Source organism: Rhinolophus sinicus, linkage group LG11, assembly GCF_036562045.2.
Source record: "Rhinolophus sinicus isolate RSC01 linkage group LG11, ASM3656204v1, whole genome shotgun sequence".
In the NCBI taxonomy this organism is placed as follows: Eukaryota; Metazoa; Chordata; class Mammalia; order Chiroptera; family Rhinolophidae; genus Rhinolophus; species Rhinolophus sinicus.
In genome coordinates, this window is record NC_133760.1 from 16,167,553 (window position 1) to 16,185,152 (window position 17,600).

The 17,600-nt window shown below is 43.7% G+C and overlaps 1 protein-coding gene across 1 annotated transcript in view; it reads right to left on the reverse strand.

Annotated features, from left to right (window-relative positions):
* Positions 1-14,356, reverse strand: part of GPATCH1 (G-patch domain containing 1) — a 40,671-nt gene extending 26,315 nt beyond the window's left edge. Inside the window, exons 1-8 of the mRNA XM_019742753.2 lie at positions 14,200-14,356; positions 7,789-7,923; positions 5,390-5,475; positions 3,771-3,931; positions 2,890-2,987; positions 2,037-2,095; positions 1,398-1,640; positions 273-420 (exon numbers count right to left, since the gene is read on the reverse strand). Of these exons, the coding sequence (XP_019598312.2) occupies positions 273-420; positions 1,398-1,640; positions 2,037-2,095; positions 2,890-2,987; positions 3,771-3,931; positions 5,390-5,475; positions 7,789-7,923; positions 14,200-14,272 (1,003 nt within the window). The 5' untranslated portion in view covers positions 14,273-14,356. The remainder of the gene's footprint in view (positions 1-272; positions 421-1,397; positions 1,641-2,036; positions 2,096-2,889; positions 2,988-3,770; positions 3,932-5,389; positions 5,476-7,788; positions 7,924-14,199) is intronic.
* Between the last annotated feature and the right edge of the window lie 3,244 nt (positions 14,357-17,600).

The following is a 17,600-nucleotide window of genomic DNA, read 5'->3' on the forward strand; positions in this document are numbered from 1 at the left end:
AATACACCAGTCCACACGTGTGTGCCTTCTCTTTCCTCTTCCCGACCTCAGCCCTGTCTGGACAACTGGCTTTGGCCTTGACCCGGTCTAAGTCCCACCTCTGTCCTGCTTCCCACATTGGACCTCTATTCTCCCCACTTTGTTTTTCACCCTGCATCTTTAACCAGTGACCCCGTCCTACACGGAAGCTGATACTCCAGTATCAATCTTGCAACCTCTTCTCCCTGATACTCACACTGGTCCTACCGTCAGCTGTGGGTCTATGGAATTACCTTTCTGACTCTGATATTGCCTGGGCGCTGTCCAGCCGTAAAGTCCATCTCCAGGCTCCTCATCCTTCAAAACGGTGTCATATTTGGATAGAGTTTCTGTGGCATAGATATCATCATCTTCCTCTTCCAGGGCACCAACACCAAAAGCCTTCAAAAACAAAGTTTCAAACAGCAAAATTACAAGACGGTTGCTGGTACGTCTGCACGGAAGGATAAAGCTACTTTAAGGATGTGAGTGCACAGACCACCTTAGCACTGTGAGATCACCAGGAGAGAAGTGAACGGGAGACCACACTAACATGGACTCAAGTCCTTTGGGAAACAATGACTAGAAGTGAGTGCCATGCCTCCATTGCGGGGTCTGTTCTCCAGGCCCAGCAGCAGCTATGGGTCTGGGTCCCAGTATGGGCAGAGGAGTGGAGAATACATGCAAGCAGCAGTACAGGAGAAGAAATGGGGCCTCCAAAAGGAGCGAGGTAGAATGTTCACTCCCGTCCAGTGAGGCCTGGGATGGTGCTGACAACCAGGGTCTGAAGACCGTCGCTACTCTCACAGCTGCTGCAAGAATTCCTAAGGTTGGAGGGCACGGCCTCCGACGAGTATCACTTTTTGTTAAAAGAATTGGAGAAAGACATGTCTAGGAAAGAAAAAGTACTGATGACATTTTCTAAATGTCATTTAGGAAAGAACCTCTGTATCAATTTGGGAGGACAGGCAATCAGTAAAAGTTCTCCATCTCCTCAAAGGTAAAAAGCAAGTCTCCCAATTTAGGGCTGGCAGCCCTAGGAAATAGTCCGCGAGATAGGGAAACTTGGACCTCACCTTGGAGAAGCAGACTGCAATTCAACTACTAACTACTCAGAAATCAAAGTAGTTTTCTGCTTAGCCCCACAAGGATGTGGAAAAGCAGTCCTCACTCCTGGGACCACACAAACTCCACCAAGAATACAGGTCAGGAGCACATGTCAAAATCAGGAAGGTGTGCTTTACATGTCTTTAGAAGAGACCCTAAGGAACTATAACCACTTCAAATTCTTCCTGTAGTCAGTGAATAGTGAGTGCCTACTAGAGAATACTTTCGCATTCGTCGGTGGTCCCATGTTTACAAAACAGAAACACTTGTACCTGGCCTGTAATTCCCAGCTTTCTTCCTTTATTCACTCCAATGTCTCCAAGAAGATTGCTGGTCCTCTCGGGTCCCCCACTGAAAAGATTAAAAGGCTCTTCTGAAATCCCAAACAATGCTTGGTGGGGATCCAGGCCCTTGTAAGCCAGTCCGTGGACATTGTCTTTAGGTGTAAAATCCACAGGCATGACGTCTTTGGGTGCAAAGGTCACATTTTCTGGCAGGTAGTCATCATCTTCATCCTATTTACAGTATCAAAGAAAGGTGGAATGAAGGTGAGTCACTGCCTGGAGCAAAGCAAGCCTGTAAAATACCATTCTCAAGTGCAGTGATTAATTCTACACAGAATAATTACCAAACTGATTTCCGGTATTAAAAATCACTAAGTCAGTCCCTGAGCAAATGATACTAACACAAACAGCTCTATTTTAAGAACCTAAATAGACTTGGGGTATCTATGGTGCTGGCATGTTGCTGAATACAGTATCTGACATAATGAGGACAGTTTTAGGGTATGGGTATTTCACTGTAATGGGATATGACTGATTTCGAAAACTGTTTGAGACCCTAAAAGTGGACATCCATAAAATAACAGATGCTACTGTACCACACTGAAGGTCAGCAATCTCATACAATACCTCAGATCCTTCAGAACCTCCAGGGGGTAATGCACAGCCATAGATTTTTATGCCAGGATCTATAAAAGAGATTTCAAAGGCATCAGTCATGAGCCACTGAAAGAACGATGTGCTCAGTGAGTAACTACTACTGCCCCAGCAGCACCAGGGAAAACCCAAAAAAAAATCATTGCTGCCTCTTAGAGTTCATAGTCTAGCTAGGAAGACAGAGGGCAAGGAATAAACAGAAAATAATCATGTTACATTGAGATACAGTTTTGGCAGAAGTAGGAAACAGTTTCGTACGCTGCTGGTGGGAATGTAAACTAGTACAAGTCTTCCAGAAAGCTATTGCACAGCACACACAAAAAGCCTTAAAATGTGTGCATGCCACTGACCCAGCAATTCCCACCCACCCCCCACCCCACCCCACCCCCCACTCCGGTTCAAACTGATGTTTCTCAGTCTAGTTGTGTAGGACACAGCTCCGTGGCCCATGCTGGTATTATGGGCCTTGTGTGCCTCCCGACTGAGGCAGTTGGTGGTCGTCAGTCGTCTATTCACAGCAGTTCACGGCAGCCAAGAGCTGCCAGCCGCTCGATGGCTGCCGGCCACTCACGGCAGCACACCATAGCCCATGGCAGCACAGCAGCCCGCAGCAGCTCAGCTCCAGAGACAGCCATTGTTCACAATCTTAGCTGTAGAGGGTGCAGCTCACTAGCCCATGTGGGAATCGAACCAGCGACCTCGGCAGCGTTAGGAGCACAGGCGCTCCAACCACCTGGGCCACCGGGCCAGCGCCACAATTTTTCTTCTAGAAATATGTAGCCATTAAAAAGTATGGTGCAGAAATAATGGCAATCAATATACATACCAGGTTTTTGTCGGCGTGGTTTTCTCTTTACTCGGGGACCAATTCCTTGTCCTTCCTTCCAACCCATTTTTCTTAGCAATTCAAAACCAACAGATAATCTAGGATATCAAGGCAGTGAAAATGAACCACTTAATAGGTATGGACAATGACAGGGGGGCAGTAGATTGGGGGAGGGGGGCTGTCACTTTGTGGGGGGGTAAAATGTCTGGCTATTGCATTGTTTTGTGCACCTGAAACTAATAAAAAAATAAAGAGAAAGAAAGAAAGAAAGAAACAAAGAAAGAAAGAAACAAAGAAAGAAAGAAAGAAAGAAACAAAGAAACAAAGAAACAAAGAAACAAAGAAAGAAAGAAAAGAAATAAAGAGAAAAGGAAAGAAAGGAAATGAACCACTTTTTATACTAGCGAACAAGCAGCTTTGAGTCCCTGCCCAGCTCATATACTTGTCATACACGAGCCTTCTCCTATCCACATTAGAACTGCATGGCCCTGCCATTCTGGCCACAGCTGACTGGACTCGGGGTGCGTGCCTCACCAGGGGAAGTTGATCAGATGCCCTCTCTCCAGGGCCTTTGGAATGAACTCTAGATGGTTTTTGTCAAGCATGGAAACCATGATGGTCTGAGGCTGCTACATCAGGCAACATGTCCAGGAGCAGACCAAGGAGGTATGCAGAAAGAAGAGGTAGAATGAGGCTGGAGCGCTAGAGCACCCATGCTATAACAGTGCAAGATCTTTCTGGAAACCTCCCCGATCTTTGCACTCAAGCTAGGTTAAGAAGGTTTGTCCTACTTGCAACCAAACTATCCCTAAGTAAGATCATCATACATATACAAAGCAGTGATGTGAAGATCAGAAAAGTCAAAATTAAATTCTTCTCACTTTGCTGGTGTTATGAGGTCATCAAGCAGAGTGGCTCCAGGAATAGGGGCCGTGGCAGCTGCTAACTGCCTGGCCTTCTCTCGTATTCTATCTCTGGTTTTGGAAGCAAAATCATCTGTGGTAACAATCGCTTTTGGTGCTATCCCAAATTCACTAAGATCCTAAAATAAAAAGTCAAACAGAATTACTTGCATGATTTGGAAAGTGATTAAACATGAAACATCACATAGCTTTATTCCTTTAAAAAATAAAAGTTAAAAACTACACAATTGAGTTAGGAATCAGAGGAGTGGCTGATTTTACACACTGACTTTGGGACCCTCACTTAATTGAAGGCCAGTGGCCAAGGACGGGGGCATTATAGCGGCTACTTGGTGAGGCTGCAGGGGCACTTGACAAACTAGGAAAACAGGAAGTAAGGACCACATTCTTCTCAGACAACATCTCAAAGCTCTGTTTGAAGGGAGCAAATCATAGAATCACAGCTGACAAGCATTCGTGAGCGCCTGTGTGCAGGCCCTGAGTTAAGGGCTTTTGCATTTACTGCGGCTGCCTGCCCAACAGCTGTTGCCCTGCCCTCTTTCTTCACGGAGACTCGAGGTTGTCCAGGCACCTGCCTTCCTCTGCACCACCATGCACCTCGGGAGTGGTGTCCCTGGCATGTGCGCACTGGGGCTGGGGGAGCGTTAGGGAATGGGGCTCGTGTCTTGTGCAAGCCAGTCATTTTGATCCCATTTCCCTTGCCAAAGACTGCTTTAAGAATGAGCATGTAGGAAAAAAAAAAAAAAAGAATGAGCATGTAAAACAATTTGTCCATGCAGAAGGGAGGGAAAATTCACTGGAGGGTTTATGTGAATGGTTTCTTTGCTCTAAATTAGAGATACCAAGAAGAAAGTCCGCCTCCCACTGGATAATGTCCTCCTGAGTGTGCCACGGGGACAACTGCAGCCGCCTTGCAACCACAAGGAGAGCTAGTGTAAGGACAAGCTGACATGCAGAAGATGACTGAGAAGAGAATCTGGGGCCATGGTGACATTGAGACTTCTTGTGACATGAGACATGTTTCCATATGGATTATGCTAGTCAAACAGAAAGGGGACATCCCCTTGCCTCTTACCTGCAGCCTAAAGCATGCTGACATAAGTATTTTATTTCATCTTTATCACAAAAGGCTTGTGGCAACCCTGCTTAGAGCAAGTCTATCGGCACCATTTTTCTAACAGGCTCAGGTGATAGCTAGCATTGCTTAGCAATAAAGTATTTTTAATTAAGGTACGTATTGTTTTTTATATGCACTGGGAAAACAAAAAATTTGTGTGACTCGCTTTATTGTGAGATTCACTTTACTGCAGTAGTCTGGAACTGGACCCGCAGTATCTCCAAGGTAAGCCTGTACATGACTTTCCCCTTCCGCTCTTGACTTTGGAAACTGACCCCAGCATAAGACACTACTCCAATGCGCAAGAATCCATTAAAGGAAGGGCATTATAGTCCAAATACCTAAAAGATAAAGCCTCGCGATGAGGAAATCATACTTTCTGGGGAGAGACAAGGTGCTACCACAACCCCCTACAAGCATCCCGCCGGCCAACCAGCAATGAAGAGCTCTGCACACCTACCTCTTCATCCATAAAATCTTCAGGACCAAAAACAGATTTGTCTGCTCTGTTCTGTCGTGACGACATAAAGGAAGAAGGTGCCCATCCTTGAAAGAAAAGAGTTTAGAACATTACAATCCTAGACAGTATTTTGGTTTATAAGTAAATAATTACGTAACACGTATGGACTTGAAAGCCCCAACAATTACAAAGTCCTAGTTGCTTCCCATCCCGCTGCTCATACAGACATTATTCCACATAAACTTCTTAGTAACCCCCATGTCCTCTGTTGTCAGAAATTAGTAGATACAGTGAGGGCTCCCCGTAAGAATTTGGAATCCAGAGAAATCAAATTATACATTGAAAGTTAAACTGTGAAAGGAACACAAGTAGATCTGAGCAGAAAGACGCAAGTTCACCTTAAAAGGCAGGACTACTCTGAGACAGGCAGGACAGAAACCTGCACTAACAAATTAACATAGCAAAGAAAGAATATGTCAAGCTGTGTTAGCCATGAAAGGACGCAAGGCACACAGCATTCAGGGTGCCCTGGCCCAAGGGCTCAACCTGGTGGTCTAAGCACAGGCAATGGCCATACCAGGCCCCCAATTCCATCAAACACCTGAGTCCTATAACAACCATTCCTGTTCCCCAATCACAGTCATCAAGCACGTGCTATGGCTGAAGAGAAAGAATGCTCTGGAGAGCAAATGTGTATGTAACCTTCTGCAGATGAACTTCTTGAGTTTTCTCTAAGAGTGACACACCTACGTTTTGATTTCCTACAAGACTCTTACGGAGCTGAGGTGTACTCTTGGCAGATGGTGGAATAGGATTCTGGGCCAACCTGGGAGATGCCCCAGGAGAGTGAGGATCTGCTCTCCTGGGCAATACCCTGGGCCCCTCCACTTTGCACTTCTATAGTCTTTGCCCTCTTTCTTCACAGTCCCTGAATCTCACTCCTAATGGTAAAGAGATATCCCAATGTATTAACATATCACCGTCTACCTGACTAAGCATTTGAGTTAGTCTTATTTTTTAATGATAATATACAGCATAGATATAATTATAAGAATCAGCAATTTATTGGTGTACTTCCTTCTTCATAAACCCTACTGTGTTTGAATAAGTGTGCTATTTTAATAGTGCCTTAGTTATCTTAATTGGCTTTTCTTTTTTAAATTTATTGGGGTGACAATTGTTAGTAAAATTACATAGATTTCAGGTGTACAATTCTGTATTACATCATCTATAAATCCCATTGTGTGTTCACCACCCAGAGTCAGTTCTCCTTCCATCACCATATATTTGAATTAATTGGCTTTTCTTAATAAAGAGGCTGAATAGTCCACACAGCATTTCTATGTCCTCTGGAGTAGACTGTTCAAATACTTTGATCATTTGCCCATTAAACTGATCTTTACACATTCTGGATATTGAAATTTAACCATCTTATTTACCCCAGCTATTTTTCTTACGTGGCTTTTTATTTTTTTCCTTGCATTGCTTTTCATCTTTATTTTACTGTTGTTGTTGTATACAAGGTATTTTTTTAATTAATTAAGTTTCCAGTTACAGTTGGCATACAATATTATATTAACTTCAGGTATACAACAATGATTAGACATTTTTATACCTTACGAAGAGATCACCCCAATAAGTCTAGTATCCATCTGATGCCATACGTAGTTATGACAATATTATTGACTATATACGAGTTATTTAAAAAAAAAAAAATATATATATATATATATATATATGATCTGTCCTATTTTGTTCTAAATAATTCCCATGAGTTAATCAGTTCATCTTCCATTCATATCTGAGATATAAGCTATCTTTCTCCCAGTTTCTATATTAAGACATTAAAAAACATACATTACTTTAAACAATACAGAGTTTATTATATTGTACCAGGTGACAAGTATAATGGATTTTTCTCCAGATCGAGAGCACGTACTGACAAGTGATGCAGGTCCCAGTGTCAGGAAAGAGCACCTCTGACCCTCAGCGGCCTCACCTACAAAACAGCTGACACCTGCCCTCCTTAGTCACTGAGTCCTGTGAGACAATGATTACCTGAGTGAATCTGTGTGAGGACACTTTGTGCGTGGCAAGATGCAATATAAAACGGAAGTCATTATCATCATTTAATCATCTGGTTAGAATGTATCTTTTTTTTTTCTTAAGTAAAAAAAAAACAAAAAAAAACCCTCTTTCACCCAGGTTGTAATCAATAAACAATATACACATTGACTCTGGAAACATTTCAAACATTCAAAGAACACAAAAGAATACAGTGTATGTCCTAAAACGTTACAAGAAGGTTTTTTAAAAGGAGGAGGTGGGGGAGCAAGAATCTTATGCTATTTCAATTATTTGCTTTAACAATATCAGAGCTGTAAGTAGGAAAATCATACCTTCTTTTGAGCCAACAGTGTTGAAATACCCAGCAGAGAACCCTCCACTAAAGGCTCCATGAAACCGTTTATACCTTCCTTTTTCATCTCTGACGGTCTGATCCTGAAGAGGAATTGGTTTCTTTGGTCTTTCACCTAAAAAATATATATATATATATATATATATATATATATATATATATATATATATATATATATATATATATTGAATGAGAGAGAGAGAAGGGGGTGGTGGATTAGAAAAAAATTTAGGGAAAATGTCATTTCTTAAACATAATGAATTGCTCACATCTTGTAACTCCAAATACAATAATTTTAATTAAGTTCCTATCCCTAGACTTCACTAGCTTATACAGCATAGGAAGCAATACATTTTACCAAGCTTCTTTATCATTCTAAGACAGTTATAGAGATCTCTTATTTATATTAGAAATATGTCTTAACAAAAATGGCCTGCTTTTCCACTAAATTCCATTATGAAAACTGAATTACATTGGGAGGTGGGGGAGAGTTCAAATACGTGGAAGTAAACCTGCTGGCAAATTACTGGGGAGGCACATGGCACGCAGAAGTGTGAGACAGAAGTCACTTCTGTATCTCTTCTAGAACTTCATAGCATCCCTGACTCCAGAATTTTCCTTTGATATTGCCCATTTTCCCCAAATTGTAAGAGCTTGTTTCTGGAAATCTTCTGATTCCATAGTTACTATTCTTTAAACTTGTTTCTTTTCCTACTTTACTGAAAGGGGCTGGGTTGCTACCTCACACAAACAAAAAGGAACTTAACACATTTTAGCCTAGTCTAAAAATTCCTTAGGTTTAGGGCTGGCCTGGTGGCTCAGGCAGTTGGAGCTCCATGCTCATAACTCCGAAGGCTGCCGGCTCATTTCCCACATGGGCCAGTGGGCTCTCAACCACAAGGTTGCCAGTTCAACTCCTTGAGTCCCACAAGGGATGGTGGGCTGGCGCTGCAACTAGCAACAGCAACTGGACCTGGAGCTGAGCTGCGCCCTCCACAACTAAGATTGAAAGGACAACTTGACTTGGAAAAAAGTCCTGGAAATACACACTGTTCCCCAATAAGGTCCTGTTTCCCTTCCCCCCCCAAAAAAATAAATAATAAATAAAAATAAAAATTCCTTAGCTTTAAAGTTTCAGGTACTATGACACAAATTACTGCCTAAGTTTTCAACTCCAAAATTCTTAATCTATTTAAAATAAAAAGTAACTGTCCATTTATTTTTAGACATTCAATACAGAAAGCAAGTTATACAGCAGTTAAGCGCACAGGTTTGAGAGTCACAGCGCTATGGATTTTAAAACCAACTCCACCTTTATTAACACGGGGACTTTGGTCATTTTAACCTCTCTGTGTCTCAATTTCCCCACCTGTAAAATGGGCAGGACACTAATAGTAACAACCAAATCATATAATTGTTATGTAAATTAAATAAGATAATGCCGGTAAGCGCTTAGCAAGAAGAGGGACACACAATAAATTCTTTTAAATACTAGCTGCTATTGGTGTTGTTGTTGCTATGGTTATCATTACTATTAACAATAGGTAAGATGGCAAAGTCCATGTGGACCAGTTACTTCAATAATTAAGCCAGTTACTACTTCTGGAAGATGGAACAAAACGGAAAGGAACTTCCAGCCTCACAGTCTTCAATTCTTAGTTGTAGCTTGTGAGGTCTCTATGTCGTTGCCAGAGCATAACCCACAGCAGGGTGGTCAAGAGCTCAGGTTCTGAAGACCAGGAGATCTGGGCTCTAATCCCTTTACCCTGCTGCTTGCGCGCTTTGCACACTTGGACAAGTTACTTAATCTCTATAAGCCTCAGCCTTCACAACGACAAAATCAGGGTAACACCCGAGCCCACCTTGTAGAATGGCGCTGAGGATTCAATACCACATGCAGAGAGCTGCCCACAGTGCCTGGTCTTAGCAGAGCTCAGAATCAGCTACAATTTCATTTCACTCTGAAGAACTGAATTACAACTTGGGTCCCACAATCCAAGATTTTCACCATTTCTTAGAAAGGCAGTACCCATACTCCATTACCGCATGTGCATCTGACGTGATTCTTGGCTGCGGCAGGGTTTCTCAGGCTCAGCACTAGTACTGACAGTTTGTGCTGGAGAATTCTTTGCTGTGGGGGATGGTTTCGTGTACTGCAGGGTGCTTAGCAGCATCCCTGGCCTGTCACACTAGATGCCGGCAGCAACGCCCTCCCCCCACCCCATCCCCCCACACACCAAGGATGACCACCAAAAAAATGTCTCCAGTCCTTGCCAAGTGTCTCCTGGGGGGGAGGGGAGGACAAAATCACCACCAATTGAGAACCACCGGGTTAAAAAAGGTAAGAGAGGGCAGGTCCTGCCAATGCTAGATGCTGTTCTGGCTCTGTTCTCAGGGTGCTCCTGATCTGGAAGGGGAGAGCAGCTCTGCAGACACCGACTGGAACCTGTGGCAGCAGATGATGAGGGCAAACCAGCATGGCCGTCTAGGTCCCACAGGGCTCCTGAGGACATGGCGCCACCTCTAACCACAGCACCGAAAGCTGCAGGGAGAAGATGGCATTTTGGCCAGGCTCTGTTATTACTGCTAATAACAACCCATCCCTTCTTGTCACACATTTATCTCATGTATCACACCCTGAGAAGGATGCTCTGATTAACTGCCAGGAAGCCCACCGCTAATAAGCACAGAGCTGAAGTCACATCGCAGCTCTGCCTCCAAGCCAGGGATGCCACCCATACTATCCTTCACTCACCCCCAAACAAAAGTTTACCGAGGGCCTTTACCGTGGAAGCAGCCCTGTTCTAGGCCCTGGGTGTGGACAACTAAACACAACTCCATCCCTGTTCCCAGGACACCCAGAGCCCAGCAGAGACCTGCACCGATAGGAAGTCTTCCGACAATGTGCAAGGACCACCACAGGGGCAGACGCTGATAGCTGCAATTCCCATCAGCAAACAGGAGGCCTGAAAGGGTAATATCAGATGTTTTGAGAGTGTAGCCCAGTGTGACTGGAGGACAGGAAAGAACAGAAGATGGAACCAGAAGGGCAGACCATGTAGAGGGCCTTGAACAGGGTGCTGCAGGGGCTGTGGTATGTCCTGTGGGTGATGAGAGCCACAGATAGTTTTAGGTGAGAGTCACAGCATCGAGGAGGAAAACGGTCCTAAAATTAACCTGAGTACTTGCTGAGATGTAGATGAGAATTCTAGAGGCAAGTGAAAGGGTCTAAGGAAAAAGTACATGAAGTACTGGTGCCCCCTTCCTTCTAGGCCCGAGGGTCTATGTGTTTATGGGTCTATGTGTGACAGTTTGGCCACTGTCTCTTAATCAATAAAACTTTCTGTCAGGGCCAGCAACTTTAACTAAGTAGTGGAGTCCTTCCTCTAACACTGTTTGTCTAACCTGTCACTGAAACTTCATATCAGGAAGTAAAAATGATTATTGGTCTAGTATGTTACATTGTAAACTGTACTCAGAGTGTATTTAAACTTCAAAGTGCTTAGGAAACAATGAATCAATCCTCAAACACTTCTTATACTGAGAAGTTAAGGATGATTTTAGGCCCCAAAAAAACTACATATCAAATGTCCCTCCCACTTCAAAAGCAAGCTTAGACCATTAGGCTTCATTTCATTTCAGACTTTATACATCATTGCAACAGGAAGAATTGGAAAAATAAAAGTCAAGTAGTTGATGACTTACATACACTACATCACTTCCCAAGGGAAACAACCGTGAGACCAGAAATATAGAAATGACGTGAACTGACTAACATGGTTATAATGAGCACCACCCATGTAAGCAGAACCCTTGCTCTCTTCCTGCATAGCTAAATTCTAACGTTTTCAAAGGATCCCATACTGCCTTCTCAGGTTTCTCTGTTATCTTGTGTAGGTTATTTCCTGTCCACCGTCATACTTTAGCACTTGTGAACCTTGTACTTTCGTTCTGTGGATGAAAAGGGGGTTCTGTAATAAATCTGACAAATCCAGTGATGGAAAGTAACCTCACAGGGTGATCTGATCATAAATTCCTAATGAGGCAAATCATGCTGGATAGCCACACCCCAGGCATGTAACTTCTTTAGAAAAAAGATTTAACCTTGCCGTGAGCAAGCCCTATCCATTGTTCTTGTGCATCTAGCCTAATAACCACTGAAATGCCAACGTAATTATCTTTTTCAGACCCCTCAAAGGTGTAACCACCCTCAACAACGGAGCACATAATCTTGTTAACGACTCGGTAATACACCTTGCTTTTTCCCATTTCTATTTCATCTTCCCTATGTTCCCTCCTTAATTCCAAGTGAATTAAAACAAAACAAAACAAAACGAAAAACCCTGCAAACTGTCATTTTGAGAGGCATTTTTCTCAGTCTGCTGATATCTTGCTTCCAAGTGTGTCCTCTGTTTGGCTCAAATAAACTCTTTCAAAAATTTTCTACAGATTTGGATGTTTCTTAACATGTCGACAGTTCTCAACTAGATTTGTAACTCCTCCAACAAAGGAACTCTGTCAATAAATTCTTTGAGATCACGGGGTGACCTAGGCGGCCATGCTGGTTTGCCCTCATCATCTGCTGCCACAGGTTCCAGTCGGTGTCTGCAGAGCTGCTCTCCCCTTCCAGATCAGGAGCACCCTGAGAACAGAGCTAGAACAGCATCTAGCATTGGCAGGACCTGCCCTCTCTTACCTTTTTAACCCGGTGGTTCTCAATTGGTGATGATTTTGTCCTCCCCTCTCCCCCAGGAGACACTTGGCAAGGACTGGAGACATTTTTTTGGTCATCCTTGGTGTGTGGGGGGATGGGGTGGGGGAAGGGCGTTGCTGCCGGCATCTAGTGTGACAGGCCAGGGATGCTGCTAAGCACCCTGCAGTACACGAGACCATCCCCCACAGCAAAGCATTCTCCAGCACAAACTGTCAGTACTAGTGCTGAGCCTGAGAAACCCTGCCCAGCCAAGAATCACGTCAGATGCGCACGCGGTAATGGAGTGTGGGTACTGCCTTTCTAAGAAATGGTGAAAATCTTGGATTGTGGGACCCAAGTTGTAATTCAGTTCTTCAGAGTGAAATGAAATTGTAGCTGATACTGAGCTCTGCTAAGACCAGGCACTGTGGGCCGCTCTCTGCAAGTGGTATTGAATCCTCAGCATCTCAAATTCTTTGAGATCATAAAGCTAATGTGATCTTAGGCTGTAATAAAAAATAGTGTAAAACGAAGGACACAGTAGTGATGGCCCTGCTCCACCCACACCCTGGCCCCATACCTGGAGAAAGGCTTTGACAAATTAGGGTGGAGGACTTTAAATTGAATGCCTCAGAGAACTACTGTGTTTCCCCCGAAAATAAGACCGGGTCTTATATTAATGTTTGCTCCAAAAGATGCATTAGAGCTGATTGTCCAGCTAGGTCTCATTTTCAGGGAAACACAGTACAACCAACCTGGCAGGACAGTGATCAGGGTGGGGGAAAAGTTCTCACCAACAGGAGGTCTGCAAGTAACTCCTAACCCTTTGTCTTTCCCATAGAGATAGCACTGCCATCAGTCCTTAGTGGACACTCAACATATACTTTGCTGAACAAATCAAGTCATTAAGTGGATAAGATCAGAAATATGGGAGAGAACCTTGCTTCATGTTGCCCTCCCCCTACCTTCCACCAGCAAGTTTGGTCAGCTCTGCTCTCAAAGTATATCTTCACCCAGGCCCCTGCTAACACTCATCATCTCCAGGCCTTTTTGCTGATCTTGCTTCACTCATGCCCACCCACAACACGCCGCCTGTTCTCGAAATCAATAGAATAATCTTTAAAATGTACATCTCTCTCGTGCAAACTCCCCAGTGACTGTCCTACACTTAGTATAGGAGCCCAAACTCCCTTCCCACACGCAGTCAGCTCCAGCCCCGGCCTCCCCTCTGACTTCCTCTCCCAGTGTCTCCCTGAGGCCGCTGCTCCATCCACACCAGGCCTGCCTGTCCCTCAATTTGCCAAACTGGCTCCGACTTCAGAGTCTGCACGTGCGCTTCTTTCTGCCTGAAACGCTCTTCCCACCACCTCGTCGTGGGGTTGGTTCCTTCCTCGGTTGCAAGGCTGAGCTCCAATGTGCTCTCTTAGGGAAGCCATGGCCTGACCATCCCACTCTCACACGACCCTGTTTCCTCATCTGTGTCCCATCCCTCTGGGTCTCTCGTCTGTCTCTCCAAAACGTCATGAGCACCCCAAAAGCACGGCGCACGCCTCCCTTGTCGCCCTTCCCAGCGACCGTAACTAGCAGGTCTTGTCGCCGGGACCAGCCAAGGCCCGGCACCGGGTTGTGCGTTTTCGCCTCGACTCCTGGGTCCCCGGCCTGTTTTCCACAGGCCCGGGAGACCAATCTGGCCCGCACCTTCTTCCAGCAGCTCCAGACCGGTCCCATAGCTGACCAAGTCCTCGTCGCTGTCACTGTCCGGCGCCGCCATGCTGTTCTCTTCCGGGCTCCGCCTCCTCGCTACGGAGGCCCAGACAAGCCAAAAGCCTCCGCTCTTTCTCCTCCGCGAACCGCAACTTCAGGTCTCGGATCTGCGCCTGGGAGTTCTCAAACCCCTCGGTGGGAGGCGGGCCCCCGGCAAACGTTACCTCGGAGGCTTTGGTAACCACGACATCCCATCCCAGCTCCGCGGTGAGCCGGTCTGGAGTAGACGCCTGAAAGAAGCTGGAAACCACCCAGCTGTCCGGCTGCAAGGCGGGCTCTCTGTGTTCTGCCTAGCACCCCCAGGCCCCCGCTCCCCTTCCCCTGCCAGCAGACACTGCCCCCCTCAGAACCCCACCCTCCCACCCAGCCACCCACCGAGAAAGTGCCTGTGCTTACACACACACACACACACACACACACACACACACACACACACACACACGCCTTAGGTTTGCAAAACTGGAGTCCCCTTCCCGACCTCTGGAGGGATTCACAAATTCACAAACACCGGAACCCGATGCCCATGGTGAAGGCAGTTCGGGACAACACTTAATCAAAGAGAAAAATGAAAAAGAGAATTTAAAAAAAGAAAGGGGAAAGGAGAGGGCGGGAGGAGAGGCAAACAGCAATAGAGAGGGAAAGAAAACTGAAAAGACAAAACAAGAAAGGGAAAGAAAAAGCAAGCAGACAAGCAAAAAATTGCTGTGAGATGGGTGAGGGACGCTGAGGTCTCCCTTATTGAACCTAAAGCAAGAAAACGTCTGTCAAAGGGGGTGCTGTTATCCCACGTCAAAACTCGGTTTTTTTTTGTTTGTTTGTTTTGTTTTTACGGAATAGAAAAATAAAACTCAATTAGTAAGGGGTGAGGCTGAGATCAGCAAGCCCAAGTTTTCAAAATGAGGGTCAGAAGTCTGTGAGTCAGAATCTAGGATATTGTTAAAATAACCCTCCCACCCATCCCCCAGACCTGAACTGGAATCTGGGAGTGGGGCTGTTCCTTGAGCACTGCAAGCACATCTGACCTCAAGGCCTTTGCATTCACTGTTTCCTCAACTTGGAATGTTATCCCCCCAGATACCACATCACTCATTGACTCACCTTCTGCAGTTCTCTGCTCAAAGGTTACTTTCTCAGTGAAGCCTTCTCTGACCTTGTTTTAAAAACAATCCCTATCTGCTACACTCCCTATCTTCTTTACCCTACTTTAGATTTTCCACAACACTTACTATCTTTAAAACACTATATAATTTGATCTACTTTATTATGTCTATTGTCTTTCTCCTTTGGGATGTAAGCTCCACAAGAACATAGATTTGGGCCAGGTTTTTTTTTTCCTCTTTGTTGTATCATCAGAGCTTAACAGTGCTTGGCAGGCAGTAAGTACTCAAATAATTTTGAAAAAAGAATGAATAACTAGTTAAATAAGTCATGGTATATGATGTTAAAAAACAAAAGTTTCAGAAATAGAAAACAGGTTTTAAGATATAGCCCCAAAATTGTTTGACAAGTGTCCCATCGAGAAGTGGAATCTATATCCCCTCCCTGTAAATCTAGGAGCCATGATTCCTTGACCAAAAGAATATAGTGAAGGTGACAATAAAACATTTCTCACATCCAACTTTTAAGAGACTGGCAGACTCAACTTTCAACCTCCTTAATTCCAAAGGTATACAAGAAACTGCAAAACTGTCATTCTCTGGAGCATTTTAGATCTTGCAATTCTTGTCAGTTTGGTTCAAATAAAATCTCATAAAGTTTGTTACAGGTATGGACGTTCTCACTTCCACACAAGCTAAACACCAAATGCCCTTCCTTCCTTTCAGATATGCAAGAAGACACAAATCTCAGAATCTTATCAGGAAACTGCAGATAAGAAGATGGGCTGAGTTACCTGCGTAGGGAGTAACTTTTCCCTCATGGTACACACGTCAGTGCTGGCAGTGGGATGGTCACTCATGACGTTCAAAGAAGCCCATTCTGTATGCTTAGGAATCAAGTTCACTTTATTTTTTTCCATTGTGCTTTCTTGTTGAAATATAACATATGTACAGAAAAGGGCACAAATCATAAGTGTACAGTTCTATTCATTTTCACAAGCTGAGTATATCCATGTAACAACAATCAAATCACAAGAGAAAATTTCCAGAATCCCAGAAACAATAATACCAGAATGGACTAATTTTGTTTGGTTTATATTTTATATAAAATGGTATCAGACAGTATCTTGTCTGGCTTCATTTGCTCAACAATATTTTTGTGAGCAAAATACATTGCTCACAACATACTTGTTGCTTGTAATAGCAATGTGTTCATTTTCATTGTGTAAGCTTTTTCATTATGTCACTATGCCACATTATCCATTCTGCAGGCAATGGTATCAGTGATGGAAAATTTTTCCCATCCCCTTCAAGGTTCTTCAGGCTGGTCTAACAATCAAGTTGACATGAGACGTATTAGGAGGAGAAAAACAAATTAAGGATTAATAACATGTATACCTCCTTGGATACATGGGAGAGACCCAGGAAAATTGAGTAACTCACCAAAATGGCAGACGCCATCACCTTAAATACCGCCTTCAACTGAAGACAAAAGAAGGTGTTAGGAGTGGAGAGTCAGTTACAGAGGTTACCAGCACAGTAAAAAGCACAGTAAGCAAGGGTAAGATTGTTATGCAGATTTAGTCCACGCCTTCTCTATGGGCAGTGAAATCAAGCCTAGTACAAGTGAGGGAAACACCTTATAAACAGAGATTTCCCTTACAAATGTAAATGTCCTTTTACAAAGGGTAACTTCTACTTGGTTTTCAGAGTTTCTCCCTTGTCCTGTTTCTTAAAATTAAGGGGGGTAGCATCTTTTGCAGTTTCACTGACTCGGATGATGTCATAGGGTGTTCAGGTAAACTCTTAAGTGGCTTACATAGCAACAGGCAGGAAGATTGTCCATATATAAACGGTTGTGGTGATTTCTTTGAAGTTTATATCTAATTGCCTAGTTGCAGTTTGCAGGGCTTCAAGAAAAAAGACAGTTCGTAATGATTCCAAGTCAAAGGATGGGAGAAAATTGGAAATGTTAGTTTGGACAGTTACAGCCAAATATTTTAGGAAACTGGGAGAATTCAGGATCCAGTCCAGTATACAGCTAAATAATAATAATAATAATAATAATAATAATAATAATAAACCTTAAAGAAGTTAATAGGACTAGAATTTAAAATCCATAAATGTGTATTATAGTTTCTATTGAATCATAATTTTTCTAAAATCACCTTCATTTTTACTAAAGATTGCCAAATTAAGACTAATTTATTAGCAAAATAAGTCCAGTTTCAATAAACG